The 23,221-nt window shown below is 35.0% G+C and overlaps 2 protein-coding genes across 2 annotated transcripts; one reads left to right on the top strand and one right to left on the bottom strand.

The window, feature by feature from the left end:
• Positions 1-10,545: 10,545 nt before the first annotated feature.
• Positions 10,546-20,184, top strand: LOC107556291 (bifunctional purine biosynthesis protein PURH-like). The gene is made up of 15 exons (XM_016239363.1): positions 10,546-10,561; positions 11,276-11,402; positions 11,632-11,775; positions 12,269-12,357; positions 13,364-13,515; positions 15,068-15,224; positions 15,317-15,442; positions 15,546-15,653; positions 15,785-15,870; positions 15,977-16,066; positions 16,578-16,703; positions 16,961-17,053; positions 17,170-17,352; positions 17,922-18,077; positions 19,096-20,184. Exons 1-15 carry the CDS (start codon positions 10,546-10,548, stop codon positions 19,213-19,215), a joined length of 1,773 nt encoding a protein of 590 aa, XP_016094849.1. The 3' UTR covers positions 19,216-20,184.
• Positions 19,697-21,488, bottom strand: LOC107556292 (fibronectin-like). Its single transcript, XM_016239364.1, has 4 exons — positions 21,305-21,488; positions 21,117-21,223; positions 20,890-20,979; positions 19,697-20,702 (listed from the first exon to the last, which is right to left on the bottom strand). Exons 1-4 carry the CDS (start codon positions 21,354-21,356, stop codon positions 20,625-20,627), a joined length of 327 nt encoding a protein of 108 aa, XP_016094850.1. The 5' UTR covers positions 21,357-21,488; the 3' UTR covers positions 19,697-20,624.
• Positions 21,489-23,221: the final 1,733 nt, after the last annotated feature.

Genomic DNA, 23,221 nt, shown 5'->3' with positions numbered 1-23,221 from the left:
CCATCACCCCATATATTATGGGGTGATGGTTATTGTATAAAAAACGGTAGTAGGGATGATCATAATTGTTCTTACTATTAATATTGATACTATAAATGGTGATATAATTACAACAGTACAGGATATGATTACATAGCTGAGCAAATAATAATGATAATGACAGGAGCAGATATTAATGTTTATTATAAATATTATTATTGTTATTATAAAACTGTGATTTAACAATATAATAGGATATGGTTATATTTTATATATTACATGATTATTATAAATACTGGGACATATTAGAATGTTTATGATAATGAGGATTATTATAATGTATTATTGTGATTATTGAGATGGACATATTGTATTTGGGTATTTGTATATAACTATTATAGTATCACATAAATTATTAGTAACAGACAATGGCAGCAACCATATGATGTAATGTATGGGAATGAATTGGGGGTGGGAGCAAATAAGTTCTACTTCTTTCCACTCCCTAAAAAAATCAAAAATATTAAAATGTTCTTCACACCAAGAAAAAATGGTTCAAGAACTGTTCACTAAAAGGTTCTTTGAGGAACCAAAAATGGTTCTTCTATGGCACATGAAATACTTCAAATATGGACTATAACTGTTTCTTATGGGTAATTTTTACTTTAATCTTATCAGGATCTTGTCCTACATAAATATAAACTTCTAAGAGGGACATAATTTACAATGTCTGGGTAGAAGTCTGTCTGAGTAGCTTTATGCCCAAATGATTGACCTGATAGATTGAGGTTATAGAGTTAAGTAGTCTAACGCTTTTGCCAATAAGAACCCTGTTGAAATTGCAACATGTGCCAGTTTTGCACTTCACTGCTGACTGTTGAGCTTTGACGACTATAGGATTGTGAAATGAAAAAATCAATTACTCAGTCAAGCTGACGAATTTTATTCAATTCCTCATAAATTGTCTGGACAACAAATGGCTTTTTGGTGGCAGTATTTCGATTGAGTGTCTGTGTCACCTTAGCTGTGATCAAATGGAGTCCAATGTGTCACTCGAGCTCTTATTGGATGACATTCATCAACAGTTGCTAGGTAAAGGCCACAGCATTGGTGAGCGGCTGCATTAGAATATAAGAGTATGGAAAGCAATGAACCTAATATTGACTTCTGCCTGAATCATATCATTTATGAGCACATGTTGCCACAGTTCACTACTGTATGTTAGTAGCAAGACAGCTGTTCTTTTTTTGCTTTATGATTAATCACTGGTACCTATACAAAATATTTTGTAACTTCCTGAGTCATGCATTCCTAATTTTGTGTGACTTTCTACTGGGTGTATTTTTAAATAATGGTTTTACTGCTATTTTACTACTGATGTAACAGATACAGAATGTAGTCACATATTATTTGATAGATATGACAGATGTGTAATGCAACAAAAGTTAAACAAGAAAACAGAATACTTTAATTTAACTGAAAACAATACCATGTTGGAAATTAACTAATTTTATGCTATCATTACCCACTGTTTTAATTTTACACTTATATAAAATCCATTTAGATTACAGTGAAATGAAAATATCCTTCTTACTATGTTTTTTTTCCCTGAAATAGCTTTTAGATTGAAAACGTTTTGCTTTAAAATAGTAGACATCGTATTTAATTATAACTAATATATAGCATCATTGTAATTATAAAATCGTTGTTTGACAATGATTCAAAAATAGAAAATTCTAGATTGCATTACGTTTACACATAAATAAATAATTTTGAAGTCCTTGATTAATAAATGAGAGACAAAACCAATTAAATGAATTATACAACAATTTAAACAAATAGATAAGATCTTCTAGATCTTAATATGTTTGGCTTTGTTCAACTGTTACTTATATTTAAATAAAAAAGTAGGCTAAATATATATTTATTTAATACATTTCAGGATGTTTTCCCTCACAATGACCCATGAACTAGTTTGCGGTCCTTTCCAAATCCTTGGATATCTCCTGGAAACTCTACTGAAGATGAAGGCAGTCAGCGATGTCATTGATAGATGCGGTTGGGGATATAATACTCAGTTCATTTCATCAGTAGGGTTAATTAACTGGTGCTCCATTGGACCTGAGGTTAATCTGTGTGCCGATCTGACACATCGTCGTTCATCACTCTCATCACTGCATCCCCCTCTCCTCCTCTCGCACACTCGTCCAGAGGAAGACGGGTCAATTAGTTCATGTCTTTTTGCACAGATGGCCCCGTGGCCCTGGTGCCGGCAGCTAATTGCCTGAAATGAGCAGCCACGCCCACTTATAAAACACATTCAACATGTTTTAATCAAGGCAGTGCACACTGCCAAGGATTACTCTTTGCACACAATAACATAAATGAAGGGATTAGTTTTAAATGCTTCCCAAATGCCATAGAATACCATTTTTACTTGTTGATTTAACATGAAATCTAACATCAGTTTTAAGGTTGTGAGAATTTACGTACACATTTATTTATTTAATTTGTAATAATCCTTGAAAATGTGACTTATCATGGTGTGCATGTGGAGACATTTTCTCAAAAAGGTTTTATGATTTTATTTATTTTTTTAACATTGCATTATATGAGATGCACGTGTGATATTGCTTAAAGATTTATATCAATACTGTATTTCCAGTTATCAACAAGGCATTGAGTTGACTGCATAGGCACAAGCCCGACGGTAATGCAAATATTCGGGAAAACAAAATCAATTCTTGAATGAAACCAAATGGTTTAATGAATAATTTTTTGACTTACCCATAAAGATCGTCGCTTGTTTCGTAAACGAATGACCATTTTTGAAGGCTCACTCAAGATTATTTCATTCCTAAATGAATCCGTTTTTGAACAAATCTGTTGAATGAATGAGAAAGATTCAATGATCCATAAAGACTGTCACTTGTTCAGTTTCTGAATTATTGACTGTTTTTGAATGAATCGTATGAATGAATGATTCAATTACTCACTCAAAAAGAAAGCGTTTTTGAAAGAATCGGTTGAATGAGACAGTTGCTGAATTTGCTACTGCATAGGCTAGCATTCTACTTTTACTATTTCTGCCATATGGCAATATGATGGTAAAATATTAACAGTAATATGCTAGTACATGGTTGCAAATTCAGCAAGTCGCTTATATAATTTCTGAATTCATTTTTGAACAAATCGTTTGAAAGAATGAGCAAATAAAGATGTCACATAACGCCACCTACTGGTGTATCGATGTAACCTACAGAACGAGTCACTGAAAACTTTCCAGCACCAATACAATGGTAACAATGAATGGTATAACAGAGAATTGCTCTGTTTTACCCATACACACCCTGCATTAATTAACAAACACCTAACATAAAAACATAAATGACATGGACATTTCTGTAATGCTTAATATATCTCACCAGACAGGTAAATACTCTTGTGCAAACCTTCAAGGAGATGTGCATATATGTGCATGTATATGTGTGAACCTGTGTATTTGTGTGTCTTGAAAGATTACACCCCTCATTTATCAGAGCACTTCAGCTTGTGGCAGAAGGTTGTAATCCAGAGTGGAACCATCCACTTGGTATAATTACAGCCATTAAAGGTGTTGCCATCCTGAGTTCCATCACCTCATTCAACATTTCCCCTCATCGCTGTATGTTCCTCTAAAAATCGATGTACCAAAACTGACAATAAAGGTTATTCAAGCAATCGTAACAGTAATGTTTGCATTTCCAAATAGCAAATTGGATTTTCTGAATTATTACATATCACAGCGATCAAACAGACAGCATTATAAATACAATTGCATGAAATGCATCATTCATACAGTGATTTATAAACTTGATATAGCTGTAAAGAGGTGAAAAATAACATGAAACACTCTCTTATAGGTTCATTTTGACCATTAATATCCATATCAACTAATATCGCTCTTATCAACCGTTCTTTGCGTCAACATTCCAGCAAGGTGTTTAATGCAAATGGTTACCGCTTTCTCACTGTAATCATGATAAGTGATACTAAAAAGTAACTGGATGAATGTGTGTGTTTGTGTATGCAATGAGATGAGAGGATGAATAGCGTCTGGGGACAGACAACAGCGTGTCACTCCATCTTTGCATTTGTCTCCTCACACTCCATCAATATGAAGTGGCTGTCAGCTGCCTATTTCAGGAAAATTAAACGGGCTTACGGTAAAGATGCTCTGTGAGGGAGGGGTGTGCATGAATTTATGGGTGTGTGTTTTTATAACCTCTGCTTAACACAAATGCAAAAGTGCTACAAGTACCTAAAAAAGACTTTTAAGTGTGTGACAGTTTGTGCAGTTGAGCATATGGAAGACCGAGGCTAGTTGTCACACTTTTACTGTAGTGAAAAAGTAAATTTTTTTAATTGCATTTAAATTTTTTATACAGAAAACAAAAAGATACAGTCCACTGAACACACACTGATAGTAAATCAATAAAGGAAATATTGAATGTTACATTTAAAATATAAGTAATTATTATAATAATAAAATGTACCTTCATTATATACAGTATAGCCTATATTGAAATAGAGAAAAAAGATTATTTAAAAAAAAAAAAGATTATTAAATTATTAAATGTATTAAATTATTATTTGTTTTAATTCTTAAAACTTTGCTTGAAAATTGTATTGTTTAATGTTATTTAGTTTCCTTGAGATACTTTTATATTGTGAATTTTGAATTCGTTTTTTATATTAAAGTTGTAGTAATTTTGATACATGTAAATGTCATTTTTATTTATTTATTTAATATTCTATATAATTCATTTTTATTTTAGCGTAACTTTTAGTTCTAGTTATTTTAGTATGTAAAGTTAAATTAACTTGGCTAGATTATTTTATAAGTTCAAGTTCATTTTAATAATTTTTTTATATATAGTTTTAGTTGTAGTTAACTATAATAATACTGAAATACAGCCCTTCCCTGTGTGACAACTAGCCCCAGAATCTTCTATTTGAATGCATTTGTGTGCATAGTAATAGTGCATGTTTGCAAGACATTACAATGCAAAGAAATAGATGCACACACACACGCTTGTGTCTCATGCAGATGGCATCTTTCCTTTTGACATGATAATGGCTCTAAATTGATGAAGACAGCTCACTCATTCTCTACCAGCTCACTGACAGGCCTTACCCAAACACTTCAACCTGCTACAACTACCCATCAATCACCCGCAGCCCCTCCCACCTTATGTCCACGCGCTTGTCCATTTTAATCAGCTAATTCTCTCCTTCACGTCACCCCGTTCACTGATACAACACAGTGTTTTGCCCATCTTCCCTCACACTTAATCTGCTTTAATGAAGTCCTGATCTGCCAATTAGATACAATCACAGCAGAGCAGAAGATAAATGTAACCATTACACTGATCAAGCTGGTGGATGGAAAAAAAAACAGGAAAAGATATACAGATACGGTAAGCAAGGACAGTTCAAGGACTTCTGAGGTTTTGTGTCAAGCTGATTTCTAGATTTGGTGTCAAGGTTGCAAGATTTGTACTGTTGGAGGTGACTTTATTATCAATGAATCAATGAATCTCCTAATGAAATGTTGGAAGCCAATTGAGTGTGACATTTGAAACAAACCTTAACCCTAAGTGTTAAACTGTGCTGCAGATATTAAACAACACCTAAAATTGTGCAGTTTGTTGAGAAGAAACTTATCATTTTCATCTGATGGATGATAAAACAGGTGAAAAAACTCCATAGGTTTACACTGAAGAAACAATAAGACATCAGAACAGATTTGGAGAAATGTAGCATTACATCAATTTGCAGTGAATGGGTGCCGTCAGAATGAGAGTTCAAACAGCTGATAAAAACATCACAATAATCCACAAGTAATCCACACCACTCCAGTCCATCAATTAATGTCTTGTGAAGTGAAAAGCTGCGTGTTTGTAAGAAACAATTTCATCAAGGTTTTTTTTTTTTTTTTTTTACTTAATATTGTTGCCTCTATGCATAATATTGCGTTATCCAGAGAAAAAAAGTCATCTCATCTGAATCAGGAGAGAAATATGCACGGATCAAGCTCTGTTTACCAGCAAATTAGTTGGTGGAATTTGATGTGAGAGGCCTACAGAAGATGGATTTTTTCACTGGAGTAAGTCAAGTCAAGTCAAGTCAAGTCACCTTTATTTATATAGCGCTTTTAACAATACAGATTGTGTCAAAGCAACTGAACAGCATTAATTAGGAAAATAGTGTCAATAATGCAAAGTGACAATAGTAAACACTCATTTTTCAGTTAAAGACAGTAAGCATTATTATGGATTATAGACTGGTATTTTTGCCAATATAACATTTTAATGATGGATTTTTTTCCACTTACAAGCACACAGCTTTTCACTTCACAAGATGTTAATTGATGGACTGGAGTGGAGTGAATTACGTGTGGATTACTTTTGTGATGTTTTTATCAGCTGTTTGGACTCTCATTCTGACGGCACCCATTCACTGCAGAGCATCCATTGGTGAGCAAGTGATGCTACATTTCTCCAAATCTACTCCAATGAAGAAACAAACTCTTTTCATTTTTTGGGTGAACTATTACTTTAAATAGCATGCTACCTCAAATAATATCATGTTAACCTCCTCTAATTATTTTGCAACAATGGTAGCACAAGCATTCTAGAATATTTGACCGTTATGTTGCATATGTAAGTGGGTTTCAAAACATATGTCGTTTTCCCTGGTCTAGGCCACTTTCTCGCCTACCTCAGCATTTTGCGCTCCTCGAGTAGAGAGTTGTGATGCATTTAAGAGCATCAATAACATCCAACCTGTGCTGACCCCGAGGCAAATAAAAAGTTATTGATTCCCCCAACCTCATGGCACCCTTAGCAAAAGAGACTTTTTGTTGCCCCTGATGAAACACTTTCATCTAATCACTTGGCAAAATCTAAAGAGGTGGACTGTGGAAGGCTAAAGAAAGAAATAAATAAGTAGTGCCTCTGGAGACAGAGTGCACACCTTGGGAGATGAAATTAGCCTGAAGCTGTTGCAAATCAATGAAATCGATGCAATCAACTTAACTGACATAGGTGGCGCAAATCGTCCAGTTGGGGTTCACTCGCTCGCAATTCTGTCTTAATTGCCCTCCAGGGCCAAGTTTGCGCATGCCATTTGTTCACTTTAATTAAATTACAAAGACAGGTTTCCAAAAGTCGTAAGCGGGCTTGGATTGGCACAAGCCCAGTAATTAAAACGACACCCTTTTTGATTACTGGAATGTGCCCTAATGAACTCATTATGTATTTTCACCCAAACACACCAATTACTGAGCTGGCAGAAGACATGCGGCTTACTGTAAAAACTCAAGGCTTTTGCAGAAGCAAATAATTTAAGTGCTCCTGATGAGTGGGTTTTTGATTTTATTTTCCACCCTTAAAATAAAGTGGTACTTGGAGATGTGGCCTGGTTGTTTGCGCACATGCTGTGGTGCTTGTGTGGCCAACTTGAGTTTGAATCTGGGCCAGTGTTATTTTTGTATCACTGTGATACAAAAATTTTGGAATTTATCTTTCCCGTTTTAATTTTCATTTTAGGTGACATTTGATTAATTTTGTTGTTTATTGTCATTTTTATTACTTTCTGTTTTAAAAATGCCTTATTTATTAATTTCGTTCAGTTATTTTAGTTTATCCAGTTAATTAAAACAATTTTTTTAATTTGATTTTCTTTCAGTAAGCATTTGTTTTTATGTAATGAAAATGTCATATTACACTCTAAAAAATGCTGGGTTAAATACAACCCAGTGCTGGGTAAAATAGGGACAAACCCAGCAATTGGGTTGTTTTGACCCAGCGGTTGGGTTACTACCCAGAAGGTTGGGTTAAACATTTAACCCAACCGCTGGGTCAAAACAGCCCAATTACTGGGTTTGTCTTTATTTTACCCAGCACTGGGTTGTATTTAACCCAGCATTTTTTAGAGTGTATTGTTTTAGTAATCTATAATAACCCTGAATTTGACTGGTTTTCCGCTAACTCAACTTAAGGCCAAATGCCTTAAAAAAATGTTACTACATATATATGTAGTGTCATAGTATTACTCATGTTCCTGCTCAATCCTGATTTGATTTCAACTACAATACATATAAAACCAGTCTGTATAAAATAGGCTATTTAATATATACAAGGAGCAGGGTATTGAAGAGAAAACACTACATTGGATTGACATAAATGGTCAGTATATTTTTTATTATATTTGAATATAGAATTTATAAATTAGCCACCAATTCAGCGAAACGTAAAGTATTGAATTGCCGTGAGATTAGTCTGAGATTGGATTAGATTAGTCTGCCCTGAATGTACTTAAAATACGCTGTTTTTTTATTACATGCATAGTGTTCAACCAGTTATGATTAAAAAAAAAAAAAAAAAAATAGTTAATTTGTTTGCCTTTAAAGTTTGCATCATCTACATTATTCTCCTGCCATAAAAATAGGTGAAATTCTTCTCAGGATGTAAAAAGCCTATATGTACTATAAGTGTTATACAACCAAATCATAAATTCTTTGCATTTAATGACCTGCTTGAAACTTTAATGAAACTTTCTTTACTCTACTATACCTATATTTTTTATTATTATTTGAATATAGAATTTATAAATTAGCCACCAATTCAGCGAAACGTAAAGTATTGAATTGCCGTGAGATTAGTCTGAGATTGGATTAGATTAGTCTGCCCTGAATGTACTTAAAATACACTGTTTTTTTATTACATGCATAGTGTTCAACCAGTTATGATTAAAAAAAAAAAAAAAAACATAGTTAATTTGTTTGCCTTTAAAGTTTGCATCATCTACATTATTCTCCTGCCATAAAAATAGGTGAAATTCTTCTCAGGATGTAAAAAGCCTATATGTACTATAAGTGTTATACAACCAAATCATAAATTCTTTGCATTTAATGACCTGCTTGAAACTTTAATGAAACTTTCTTTACTCTACTATACCTCAAAATTTACCTTACTTTACAATTAAACTATTCTTTTATTAAGTTACTGCATTGTAACATTTTAGGTGTGGCTAAAATTTTGTCTTCATTAGAATTTTTTTTTATTATTATTGTTTGTCATTTCAAATTTCATTTGATGAAATGTTTTTTATTTACAAATGTGCTTGTGTTATCTTAATTGTTATAAATAGCTTTTTTATATTTTGTTATCAGATACTTTGCATTCAGATATTTGGTGCCATTAAATCCTACTGTAAAAGAGCTTGACGTTCTGGGATTTTCGGCTCCATTTATTGAGATAAGCATCATGCCAATCTCTCTGAAAAGTCCATGCTCTAGTCTACTGGACCAAAAGAGGACACTGAGGACAAAACAAGGAGCCTGAATGCTTACAAATGATGTGTTGTGCGAACGCAAGGTGTGCGCGAGGCGCCATCTATTGGTGTGTTCAGGTAAATGTCAACTTTGTAATGTCACTCAGTTATAAGCAGTGTTGGGGTAACGCATTACAAGTAACGCGAGTTACGTAATCAGATTACTTTTTTTCCAAGTAACTAGTAAAGTAACGCATTATTTTTTAATTTACAAGAGAATATCTGAGTTACTTTTTCAAATAAGTAACGCAAGTTACCTTTTTTTTCCAATTTATTGATTGACAGCTCTCCTGTCCCCATGTTGAGAGAAATCAGATGTTACTGTAGTTCTAAAATAAATATGAATATGCATTAATTCATCTCACTCACACACACAAAAAAACAGATTCATTATTCCTCAAAATGAATAAAAATAATGCAACTCAGAATATGACGCAAACCTGCAATAATTAAATGTTAAACAACACAAATATCCTTTATGTATTTAATCCCATTCTATTAACCAATGTATTTGCTTCTGACCTTCGATGATCCAGTTCAACCATACTAATAAGCACAAATTACTCTAGAAAAACATTTGTGTGTCTTTTTTTATTGCTGAAGTGTGTTGAAATGTCTTCTTCTGCACTCTACTGTACGGACGTAAATGTACTTTCCCTTCAGTCTGAGGCTTATTCATTTCACTTTTGGTGTGAAAAGGCTTTTATATTTGCCAAAAATATAACTTTTTTTATTTTTAAAACAAACTAGCAAGCCCTGTCCAGATTAAAAAAGTTACGCAAAAGTAACGTAACGCATTACTTTCCATAAAAGTAACTAAGTAGCGTAATTAGTTACTTTTTTATGGAGTAACGCAATATTGTAATGCATTACTTTTAAAAGTAACTTTCCCCAACACTGGTTATATTTTTGTGATTTCATTGCCTAACTGTATATTTAGTTATATAGGTTTGCTAATGCATTATCGTTTGTATTATTTATAATAATTTTTCTGTAAATAAGAAAACTGAATAAAACACTTCCTTGTGCTACGGTAAGGTGGGAGTGTCGTTTGACGTAAAAACTACATTTCCCGTCATGCATCCAAGCGGATAAAACTATTGCAACCACGTGTTTTGATTAAAATCGCGCGTTGCACGAGACACTACTACAGCACAAATCTCACCTTTACTCTATTTTACCTGCAGCATGGCATCCGAACTTGGTAATATTGTGTCTTTTTTTTTTATCTTCTGCACGTTGCTGCCTACAAATCAAATACTTTGTGTCGTGTTTGTTTTTGTTGGGCGATGTCTTGTCGCAGTGTCTTGAGCTCTCACATAACTTACTTTACTGACATTAAAATTAAACTTTATAGACGATTTCAAATTGAGAAAAGTTTGTATTTGGTTCTCATTCTGAAAACTGCTCTCATGTAACTAATAAACTATACCAAAAACACCATGGTACTATGCTTTTTGACACTACCGTGATGAAAGTACTATATGCTAATGTATTTGAATTGGTCTGGCTACAGTACCATATTATCTAAGTATTGCTGTTTTCTAAACCCTGGTATCACTCACCATATGTACCATGGTTTTTGGGACAAGGTATAATGGTAATACCATGGTTTTCTTCGAAATACTACCTATGCAGTGATGGACGAATTTCAGTTTTTATCATTTTTCTTTGCATTAATTGTAGTACCACTGACTATGTAGAAGTACCTTGTCTGAAATAGTACTGTTACAGTATTTAATGAAATACCATGGTATCAACAAACTGATTCATGAAGCCTGGATTTGTGCAAAAGTGATGCATCACATGCAGTTGAAGTAGTTAAAGTAAACCACACTGCTGCAGTTGCTAAATATCAGATGCATTTCCTTGTGTATGTGCAGTTTAATTGATATGATTAATTGATGATCTCTTTCAGCATTGCTGAGTGTTTCTGATAAAACCGGACTGGTGGAGTTTGCCAGGCGTCTGGTATCAGTGGGTCTGTCGTTAGTGGCATCAGGCGGCACCGCCAAAACTCTCAGAGATGCTGGACTCACTGTCAGGTCACATTTTTTTTACTGCATCTCATTTACATTTATTTATAGCTGCTGTGATTTGTGTAATACTAAAGCAGTAACTAAATCAGGTATATTTCTTTTAGAGGGGGTTCATGTACCCCTACTCACCCTCTTGTCATTTTAAAATGGTGTGTGTGTGTGTATAAATATATATACACATACATACATACATACACACACGTGCATGTATATGTAATTTAATTTTTTCATACAGGGATGTATCTGATCTCACTGGATTCCCTGAAATGCTTGGAGGAAGAGTCAAGACCCTTCATCCTGCTGTCCACGGTGGTATTTTGGCCAGACAAACTCCCTCTGATAAGGCTGATATGGAAAAACTAGGGTTTAGTCTTGTCAGGTAATACTGTTCAGTAAGCAAACCATTCCAATGCTATCTATGTTACAGGGGTAATACCGTGGTACTTGTTTTGCAAGTTCTGCTTTATTGATTTTAAATTCAGGTCATGTTGTTTCATGAATGATCATCATGTGACACCAGTACGGATATAATCAGTTTTAGTGGTGCTAACATGCTTTCCATTGGCTTTTTTGTTAGAAGTCGAGACTCCGCGTGGGTAATCTAATTACTGATAATTCAAGTAGTGCCGCTGTGGTGTAACCAAAAGTCTTCATCACACTTACTGGCTCTCAGCCATTTAGAGCGAAGTTTGATTGGCTGACAGGGTCATATGATCACTGTGAATTATGTATAGTAGTAATGATGCAATCTAGTCTAGCAACTTCTAGTCTGCATATTTTTGTTAATTGTAGTTGGTAAATAATTTCTAAATTATTAAATCAAGAGAAAAGGCAGTAGTACTTAATATTTATGTGAACTTATGTTTTTCAAGAGTGGCTGTGTGTAACCTTTACCCGTTTGTGAAGACCGTTGCATCCCCCAGTGTGACTGTGGAAGACGCTGTTGAGCAGATTGACATCGGTCAGTACACTGTTAATGGTTCTCAGGGCTTTGATTAAAGGGCTTAGAATTGACTCCTTGTTTAATATTTGCTTTGAATGGTTTTTGTATGTTTTATGAAATTTGATGATGCATTTCTATAGAGGAAAACTTTTAAATGTGCTTTAGAGTAAAGATTATAAGCAATATTATAAGTGTAAGAGTGAACTAAACTAGGAAATTATGCATTCAAATTTATTAGTTGAGTCTTACAAAGACAGTCCCGCACAAGTCCGGGATATATTTTTTCTGTCGAAATTAAAAGAAAATATATTTTGCACAGAGGGGGGGGGGTAACATCCTTTTTTCATAAGAAGTAACCACTTATTTCTCCCAAAATTAATCTTCATTGTTGTCGTTATTTAAAAAAAATATGCATATCACATTAACTTCTGCATCCAATACATATTTATACTGCTTATTATATGTCAGTCTATGGCAGTGTTACTTAAGTATAATTTCTATTGATACAAACATGCAAATAGTTTGATTTATTAGCATTTGAAGTATTTCAGCTGTTACAAAGTAGAGGGACACTTCTTGCCACCACAAATGAAGAACGACCCTATTATATTTTCAGGTTTCATTTCAAATTTGTTTAAGTTTTAGTCATTTATGTGTTTATTTTATTATTTTTTTTAACTTTAATAAAATTTTATTTTAGTTTTAATTTAGTACTTCCACTTTTAAACATATTTGATTTCAGCTAGCTTCCAAGATATCATTTCTAATTTCTATTTAAGTTTTTTTTAAGTTAAAAATGTTAATCTAATATTTATATTTTGTGTTATTTAAGCTTTTATTTAACGTACAATTTTTATAGCTTTAGTTTTAGTTACAAGCAACAACACTGGTCTATGGTGCTAGTTATTATGTATTGAATTTTGGGAAATGTGCTTAATTGGCACATTTTTTTTTTACTTGATAGCCTTTGTGAGATTCACCCGGTTAACAAAAATTTCGCCATTAATCCCACAATCATATTTAGGTGGAGTTACTCTTCTTCGAGCGGCAGCTAAGAATCACGCCAGAGTCACTGTAGTCTGTGATCCGTCTGATTATGATGTTGTTGCCAAGGAAATGGAATCCTCCGACAACCATGATACCACAATGGAAACCCGCAAGACTCTTGCACTCAAGGTAACCATGACAATCCTGTCTGAAAGGAGGTTTGATTAAGCTTCAACAACCCACTGACCTTTGCATATCCAAAACTCTGTGAACCTCACCTGACGTGATCTGAACCCACTGAACTCCAGAGGATTTTCACCACTAATAAAATTAATGTTCAGATTAACAGAACAGATTCATTTTTAATTTAATACTGAACCATATCATAGGCCTATATGCATGAAATGGTGTAATATGATATACTGTCCTCCGGTTTCACAGACAAGGCTTAAGGCTAGTCCCAGACTAAAATGCATGTTTGAGCTGTCTCAGCGGAAAATATCTTAAAATATGTCAGTGTCATTGTTCTTTCTCAAGATGCACACCTATAATGTTTTTTTCTAAGGCATTTTTGTTTTATAAAAGCTGCTTAAATATCTTTAACTAAGGCCTAGTCCTGGCTTAAGTTAAGCCCCGTCTGTGAAACCGGGCCTAAAATACATAAAATACTTTATTGTAATTCTAAATGAATTAACTCCTTTTTAGATGCAAGACATGAATAGCTAGTGTTCTGAATTTTGTGGTAAATCATGTTCAGACATGCACAAAGACTTGCTGTTAGCATTGAGCAATAGGCTTACTCGTGTCCAATTCATGCTTTCAGGCCTTTTACCTGAAACAAACAGTAAACTTGGCCTAAGTCATACGTAACAAAATTGAACAGAAGTTGTTTTTGGTTCCACAGTTTAAATAGAAGGGACATTTTGTCACTTTTGGGGGTATTTTTGCCCTGCTTAAGTTCTGACCCATTGACTTCATGTTTAGCTGTGCTGATAAACCCTTTAACAGAAACAATATAGCTGTGAGATCATGAGGCGGTTTGCTTGTTTTTGATCAGATTGGGTTTCAGATGATTGCTGAAGATGAGGAAAGTTGCAGCCAAAGTTCAAGCATCTGAGGTTATCAATTGGGACATTGTGTTAAATAAAATTATTTGTGTTCTTATGACCTTTTTAAAATATATATATTTTTAATAAATATTGTAAAATGTATTTTTTTCCTGTGATGGCAAAGTTGAATTTTCAATATAATTTCTTCAGTGTCACATGATCCTTCAGAAATCATTCTAATATGCTGATTTGCTGCTCATTTATGATTATCAAAGTGGAAAAAAGATGTGCTGCTTCATATTTTTGTGGAAACTAATACATGTTTCAGGTTTCTTTGATAAATAGAAAGTTCAAAAGAACAGCTTTTGTTTGAAATAGAACACTTTTGTAACATTTTATCAATTTAATGATTTCTTAAAGTATGAATAAAATAAATAGTAGCATGTATTTAAAACGGTATAGAATTTAAAAATCTAGCATTTTAATGTCAGCATTTTTATGTAACTGTCTCATCAAATTATCATAACATATTAGCACCCCTTCTTTTTAGACATCTGCATTAATCCTTGATTAAAAAACCATCAGTCGATTTATTTTGATCAACAATTAACAAGGACCCCAATTTCAGTTGTTCAAATGTGACTTTAGTTAACTTGGAATGTATGTGTGAATTTATATTTGTAATATCTCAGGCCTTCACACACACCGCTCAGTACGACGAGGCCATTTCTGATTACTTCAGACGTGAATACAGTCGAGGAATTTCCCAGCTGCCTCTGCGGTACGGCATGAACCCCCATCAAGCACCTGCTCAGCTCTACACTCTTCGCCCAGCACTTCCACTTACCGGTATATAGGATCACTTATACTACTACCAGATCAATATTCAACTGCAAAACATAGAATATTAATATTCCTCGACATTTCTGACTTGGTCTCAGTGCTGAATGGATCTCCAGGCTTCATTAACCTGTGCGATGCTCTGAACGCCTGGCAGCTGGTGAGAGAATTGAAGAAAGCTCTTGGGTTACCAGCTGCCACTTCATTTAAACATGTCAGCCCTGCAGGTATGCATGCAAACTTGTTTCTCAGATGCTCATGTCTTGTAGAGTTTAGGAAAGGGCTTAGACTTTTTAAGACACACATTTGAGACACATTTTCACCTTTCAGGAGCTGCAGTTGGTGTCGCTTTGAGCGAAGATGAGGCCAAGGTGTGTATGGTGAATGACATGCTCCAGGATCTCACCCCCCTCGCAACTGCATACGCCAGAGCCAGAGGTGAAACTTCTGTCCATGCATCTTAATTTTTTTAACTTTAGTAATAGGAAGAATAGAAGAATGCACCATCAGGTGTGTAGTTTGGCATGTTTAAGCCTGAAGTGTGGAAAAATCTGAAAAATATCTTGTAGGTTCTGACAGGATGTCCTCCTTTGGAGACTTCATTGCTTTGTCTGACATCTGTGACGTCCCTACTGCCAAGATCATATCCAGAGAGGTGTGTGAGAACTTTTTGAATCACATCTAAGCATTCTTATTAGCCTCTTATTTAACAAATTAATTTATTTGTATATTTTATACAAAACTTTACCCAATTTCTTTAGGTTTCAGATGGTATCGTTGCTCCTGGTTATGATGAGGAAGCACTTCGCATTCTCTCCAAAAAGAAGAATGGAAACTATTGCGTCCTTCGGGTAAACCATGCTTGTTCATTGATTTAAAGAGACACAAGAATTGTTGCTTGGCTAAGTTTGCTCCACCGTTTCCCATAGCATTTTCTGTTTGGTCAATACACATTTGTGATTATGCATAAAGTAAGTTTGGGGTCAATAAGTCTCTCGTGCTCACCTGGACTTCATTTATTTGACCATTATATTATCACAATTTAAAATAGCTGTTTTCTATTTTAAGATATTTTAAAACGTAGTTCATTCATGTTATGGCAAATCTGAATTTTCAGCATCATTACTCCAGTCTCACATGACCAGTGTCACATGATCCTTTAAAAAATCACTCTAATATGGTGGTTTGCTGCTCAAGAAACACTTCGCATTCTCTTTTTTTAAAAGTCTTGTCACATTATTGATTTTTCAGAAAAAAAAAATACTAGCCCCAAACTTATGAACAGTACTTCAAGGAATGCTCAAAGCCCATGTGCTTCAACTCTAAGCCTGCATAATGTAATGTATGCTTTTTTTTAAAAAGATGGATCCCGAGTATGAACCTGATGAAGAGGAGGTGAGAGTGCTGTTTGGTTTGCACCTCAAACAGAAGAGGAATGGAGCTGTCATTGATAAAGAGCTCTTCAGCAACATTGTGTCAAAGGGCAAGGTGAGAAACACTATTATTGTTTTATTTGTGCAAGTTCTGATTTTAATTAGGCAAATTGATCAAAATGTCTTCAATATGCATTTGATTTTGTCACAATTTTGAAATATACTTTTTGAAACCATATTGTATAGTAAAAAATTACATTTTTGAATAGCGATTTGATTGGACTGTGGAAAGAGGGCCGTGATATTAATGTTAATATGTGAAAAATAAATAAATAACAGATGAAGTGATTTTTTTTTCTCCACCCATGAAAGCTTTCTGAGAGTGCCCTACGAGACCTCATTGTAGCCACTATCGCAGTGAAGTACACTCAGTCCAACTCTGTGTGTTATGCAAAGGATGGTCAGGTAACCAAAAACCTTAAAAACAAAAAGTTTTAATTTCATTTAAATGCCAAAACATGTAAATGGTTGAAAATGAGTTGTACAAAATTGTGTACTATGTGTGTGTGTGTGTTTGTTAGGTGATTGGCATCGGTGCTGGGCAGCAGTCTCGTATCCACTGCACTCGGCTGGCAGGAGACAAGGCTGATAACTGGTGGCTCAGGCACCATCCACGAGTTCTCAATATGAAATTCCGCAGCGGAGTTAAGCGTGCAGAGATGGCTAATGCCATTGATCAGTATGTCAGCGGAACAATTGGAGAGGTAGTGTATTGAAAAATTGGTTTTGTACTGGTCATAGAGGGATGTATTGGCCAGCCTAGTTAACTTGGTGAATATTTGTCTTGGGGAATATTTTTGAGATCTACTATACTTGACTAGTTCCAAAAGCTACAGTACTTTTAGTGAATATTAATGCACCGTTTCTGTTTTCAAATCATTTGTGGATCAAACGTGCCGTTGATTTACAGTACTTTGTCATTTTGTGACATTTGGGATCATTAAAGTGTAATATTTTGGGGTAAATCTTAGGAAATCTGTCAAGAAATGTGTAGCTTATTTCACACCAAAACCCAAATGAAATATAAAGATAATGATAATGTAGTAAATGTGCCTGTGAAAATGGCAGTGTTTTATTTCATGTAATTCTTTGGGTGGTATAATAAATAAAATACAATATCATTATTATTATTAATAATAATAATAAACACCGTCAGGCAAATCTTGGAAATTTATAAAATCTTAGAATGGATTTTATGCACCGCAGTATTTTCGTAGATTGCTTCGCAGTGGAGTTTTGCCTAATGATATTGAAATTTTTTTTTGTACATTAGAGTCCAGATATGGAGGTTTGGAAGGGTCTGTTTGACGAGGTTCCTGAGACTCTGTTGGAGGTTGAGAAGAAGAACTGGATCAGTTCTCTGCAGGCTGTGGCCCTCAGTTCAGATGCTTTCTTCCCCTTCCGGGATAATGTTGACCGTGCCAAACGGGTAAACACCCTCTGCTAGTGTTATAAAGCTTAAAGGGGTCCTATTATGCTCTTTTTCAAAGTCTTGATTTTGTTTTGGGGGTGTACTAGAACATGCTCTCATGCTTGATGGTTCGAAAAACGCATTAGTTTTCACATAATTTACATTATTAAAATACCTTTCTCCCCAGGCTGGCACAAACGGCTCGATTAGTTCTGGCTTTGATGAAGGTCCACCTTCCGAAAAACAAAATGTGTTGTGATTGGTTAGCTGTACCAGTGCGTTGTGATTGGCGAACAGCTTAGATGGTGTTTCAGTACTGCCACGCCCCTTGCTCCGTCTTTCAACAAAAGCTTTTTGGTGAATCCGACACTGTACTCCCTCGTGTTGTGGAAGCTGTCCTCAGTGAAATGCGCAGGACACAATAGCAAATTGGGGTTATAATGCTCAGGAACAGAGTTAAAAAATAAATTGCAACCATTGTTTCCTGACATCATCCCCTTTCGGAAGCCCAAACAAAGACATTTGGGCATGGAGGTGAAAAAAAACAGCGTTTCAGGCGGTCGCGCACCGGACGAGAAGCGCAGCGTCGCATCACGCCACATCTTTAAAATTCAAATACATTATTTTCTATGAGTGTAGGCACACCGGCAGCGCCCAGCTACGTCTGTAGGCGGGAATTATTTTTAATGATCTTCTAATGAGCCGCTTTGTGATATCACAAAGCCCGGAAAACAAACGCTGTAGTCCAAACGAGCCGTTCGAAGTAACTCCCTTTGTAGTGGACTTTGAGATTTGTAACTTTCTAGATCTTTTTTTATGCCCATACATACACACTACACACTGACTAAAATTAAAAAAGTGAATAAGCATAATAGGACCCCTTTAAGTCATTATTCATGTTTTGGGCACACTTGTATACACCATCAAATTTGCTTGTTGCTGCATTATACATTCCTTTTGTTTCTTACGATGGCATATAAATTGTGCATAAAAGTGACTGTGATTTAAGTGGTTTTCTATTTGTGTGTGATTTTAGAGCGGTGTGGAGTATATTGCCGCCCCCTCTGGCTCTACTGCGGATGAGGTGGTCATGAACGCCTGCAATGAGCTGGGTATTACCCTGGTGCACACCAAAATCCGTCTTTTCCATCACTGAAAAGCACTACAAAACATCCAGTTGAATACAAATATCCAACTAGTTTCACTGTTACGAAAGTATAGGGTTTCTTTATTTTTAGATGCACATCATTTACTGCGATTACAAGTTGCTACACATTTCATAACTAATTTCAAGTCTAATAGCTAGCCTGTCCACTTTGACATTAACTCAGTAGTTTCTCTTTGTACTCTGATCTTAAAGCCAAGAGCAAAGTGACATTGTTGCTAAATAGTTAGGAACATTATTCATACATGGCTTCTTTAATACTGATATGCTCAGAATAAGACGATCCACTACTGTTCTTTTATATCTTTTCTTTGCATAATTTCTGCCATGCCATCCTTGTTGGGAGCTGCTGTATGAAACATTTGCAATGTGAAATTGTCCATACACTTCCTGATACATTCCATTGTGCTGCCTTTAGTGTCCAAGAGCATTACAAAATAAAAAGACAAATCAGATATAATAGATTGTCATAGATTCCATCAAGGGTTTATTTGCATTTGTTGACATGCTTTTTGCAAGGCTTGTTTACTTTAGAACCTAGTTCCAAAATAATTAGTTTTGAGTGACATTGTATAAATACAATTTTTCATAAGTCTTGCAATATATCAGAAAATGGATTTAACAGTAGTGAGAACTGGTGTAGAACAATGACAATCAAATGAGACAAATTCTATACAATCCAAACACTTCTGAATTAAGGGGATAAATAGTCAAAGAATTTAGAAAATTAAAATGTGTATCTATCTAAAAACAGTGCTGACTCTAAATAATCAATGAGCCATGTTGAAAAAAAAAAAACACATAAAAGACCCATTGAGACTTAATTTTTGGTACCTCAGTGTACCCCCAGTGGTGTTCTAACATTCTTATAAAACAGTGCTTGTTTTTACTTCTGTCTCATAATTGCCTCTATATCAAATAATAAAGACTGAAAACCTCTAACAATAATGGTAAGGTAGTTTATTGTAAATTTAATTGATTAGAAAGCTGTATATATATATATATATATAAAAAAAATCTCTTCACATATTAACAGAGAAAATGCACTTTCCCGTTATAGTTTTGGTATCAACAAATGGGTTTAACTGACTGCAATAAGAAATATCTTTTGACATTGCAGTAATTTTTTTTAATGGATGTATAAAACACTAGCAAACAAAAATGTAAAAGCCATTGAAATTCCTCAACCAAACAACAGCCAATCAAAGGCTGTGAATAAATGCAGCTGTTGCTATGGCATCACAACTGGACGGCAGTGGAGACATGACATAAACTGGGAGATTTTAAAGCAGTATGTGATTAGTATGTTCTCATATAAAATCACATCTTTATTACATGTCCCAATGAAATGATGCATGAGGGGGGCAGAAGGTCATGGTGCAGTTTGGTCAGAAACAATTTTACTCTCTGGGTTTGGCGTTGGCCACAGCATCTGCAAGAAGCTCAGGTCGGAGACATTCAATGGGGCACTGAATGTTCTGGAAGAACGAAGGGGAATATGTCATGTAATAAAAAGCAGAAATATTTATCTACATGCATTCAAATATATAAATAATTATCTACATACATTCAAATATATGTGATATATATTGCCAGTGCACATTTACCAAAAATATAACTCTTTTGCCTTTTGAAATGCTTGCATGACTGAAAGCCGATACTCACCATTCTCTGGCCAGTGTTTAAGCGGACAGGTTTGAGCAGGTCAGAGCTTATCTCAGCACCAGGCCTTCTGCAGTTCTCACATCGCCAGCCCTGAGGAGCAGCACATATACAATCCATTTCACCAGACTCAAGCATATGACTTTAAAACACCCCCTTTGAATTGCATCTTATTGCATGTTTTGAAATTTTCTTTCTCTACTTTGTCGTAAAATATATTCTGGTCTTACCTGCTGTCCGCCATAGCATGTGCAAGTGCAAATGGCCCCTAAGTATTCTTTCTGCCACTGGTTTCCAACCTGATACATCTTTCCGTCATCGTAACATATGGACTCATCTATAACAAAATGCTAGATTTTTAATTCCACTGATTGGAATAAACTTGACTATACAGTGTCTGTTTAGAGGAAGCACTTACGTGGTTCACACTTGAACTCTCCTTTGCCATTGCCCAAACAAGTGCAGCTCATCAAGTGACCGTTTTCTGCCCGTCGCTCCCACTTTTCACCAATGCGGTAGTTGTTTCCATTGTCATGACACCATTCTGTGTAAAAAGTGATATTTAGAGTAGATGCACTCACACAGGATTGTCTACAGGAAAAAATTTGCTCAGGAACAGAGTTAAAAAATAAATTGCAACCATTGTTTCCTGACATCATCCCCTTTCGGAAGCCCAAACAAAGACATTTGGGCATGGAGGTGAAAAAAAACAGCGTTTCAGGCGGTCGCGCACCGGACGAGAAGCGCAGCGTCGCATCACGCCACATCTTTAAAATTCAAATACATTATTTTCTATGAGTGTAGGCACACCGGCAGCGCCCAGCTACGTCTGTAGGCGGGAATTATTTTTAATGATCTTCTAATGAGCCGCTTTGTGATATCACAAAGCCCGGAAAACAAACGCTGTAGTCCAAACGAGCCGTTCGAAGTAACTCCCTTTGTAGTGGACTTTGAGATTTGTAACTTTCTAGATCTTTTTTTATGCCCATACATACACACTACACACTGACTAAAATTAAAAAAGTGAATAAGCATAATAGGACCCCTTTAAGTCATTATTCATGTTTTGGGCACACTTGTATACACCATCAAATTTGCTTGTTGCTGCATTATACATTCCTTTTGTTTCTTACGATGGCATATAAATTGTGCATAAAAGTGACTGTGATTTAAGTGGTTTTCTATTTGTGTGTGATTTTAGAGCGGTGTGGAGTATATTGCCGCCCCCTCTGGCTCTACTGCGGATGAGGTGGTCATGAACGCCTGCAATGAGCTGGGTATTACCCTGGTGCACACCAAAATCCGTCTTTTCCATCACTGAAAAGCACTACAAAACATCCAGTTGAATACAAATATCCAACTAGTTTCACTGTTACGAAAGTATAGGGTTTCTTTATTTTTAGATGCACATCATTTACTGCGATTACAAGTTGCTACACATTTCATAACTAATTTCAAGTCTAATAGCTAGCCTGTCCACTTTGACATTAACTCAGTAGTTTCTCTTTGTACTCTGATCTTAAAGCCAAGAGCAAAGTGACATTGTTGCTAAATAGTTAGGAACATTATTCATACATGGCTTCTTTAATACTGATATGCTCAGAATAAGACGATCCACTACTGTTCTTTTATATCTTTTCTTTGCATAATTTCTGCCATGCCATCCTTGTTGGGAGCTGCTGTATGAAACATTTGCAATGTGAAATTGTCCATACACTTCCTGATACATTCCATTGTGCTGCCTTTAGTGTCCAAGAGCATTACAAAATAAAAAGACAAATCAGATATAATAGATTGTCATAGATTCCATCAAGGGTTTATTTGCATTTGTTGACATGCTTTTTGCAAGGCTTGTTTACTTTAGAACCTAGTTCCAAAATAATTAGTTTTGAGTGACATTGTATAAATACAATTTTTCATAAGTCTTGCAATATATCAGAAAATGGATTTAACAGTAGTGAGAACTGGTGTAGAACAATGACAATCAAATGAGACAAATTCTATACAATCCAAACACTTCTGAATTAAGGGGATAAATAGTCAAAGAATTTAGAAAATTAAAATGTGTATCTATCTAAAAACAGTGCTGACTCTAAATAATCAATGAGCCATGTTGAAAAAAAAAAAACACATAAAAGACCCATTGAGACTTAATTTTTGGTACCTCAGTGTACCCCCAGTGGTGTTCTAACATTCTTATAAAACAGTGCTTGTTTTTACTTCTGTCTCATAATTGCCTCTATATCAAATAATAAAGACTGAAAACCTCTAACAATAATGGTAAGGTAGTTTATTGTAAATTTAATTGATTAGAAAGCTGTATATATATATATAT

Source organism: Sinocyclocheilus grahami, unplaced genomic scaffold (genome assembly GCF_001515645.1).
Source record: "Sinocyclocheilus grahami isolate Dianchi unplaced genomic scaffold, SAMN03320097.WGS_v1.1 scaffold563.1, whole genome shotgun sequence".
NCBI lineage: Eukaryota > Metazoa > Chordata > Actinopteri > Cypriniformes > Cyprinidae > Sinocyclocheilus > Sinocyclocheilus grahami.
The sequence above is the reverse complement of the archived record's forward strand: the minus strand, read 5'-3'. Positions and strand labels throughout refer to the sequence as shown.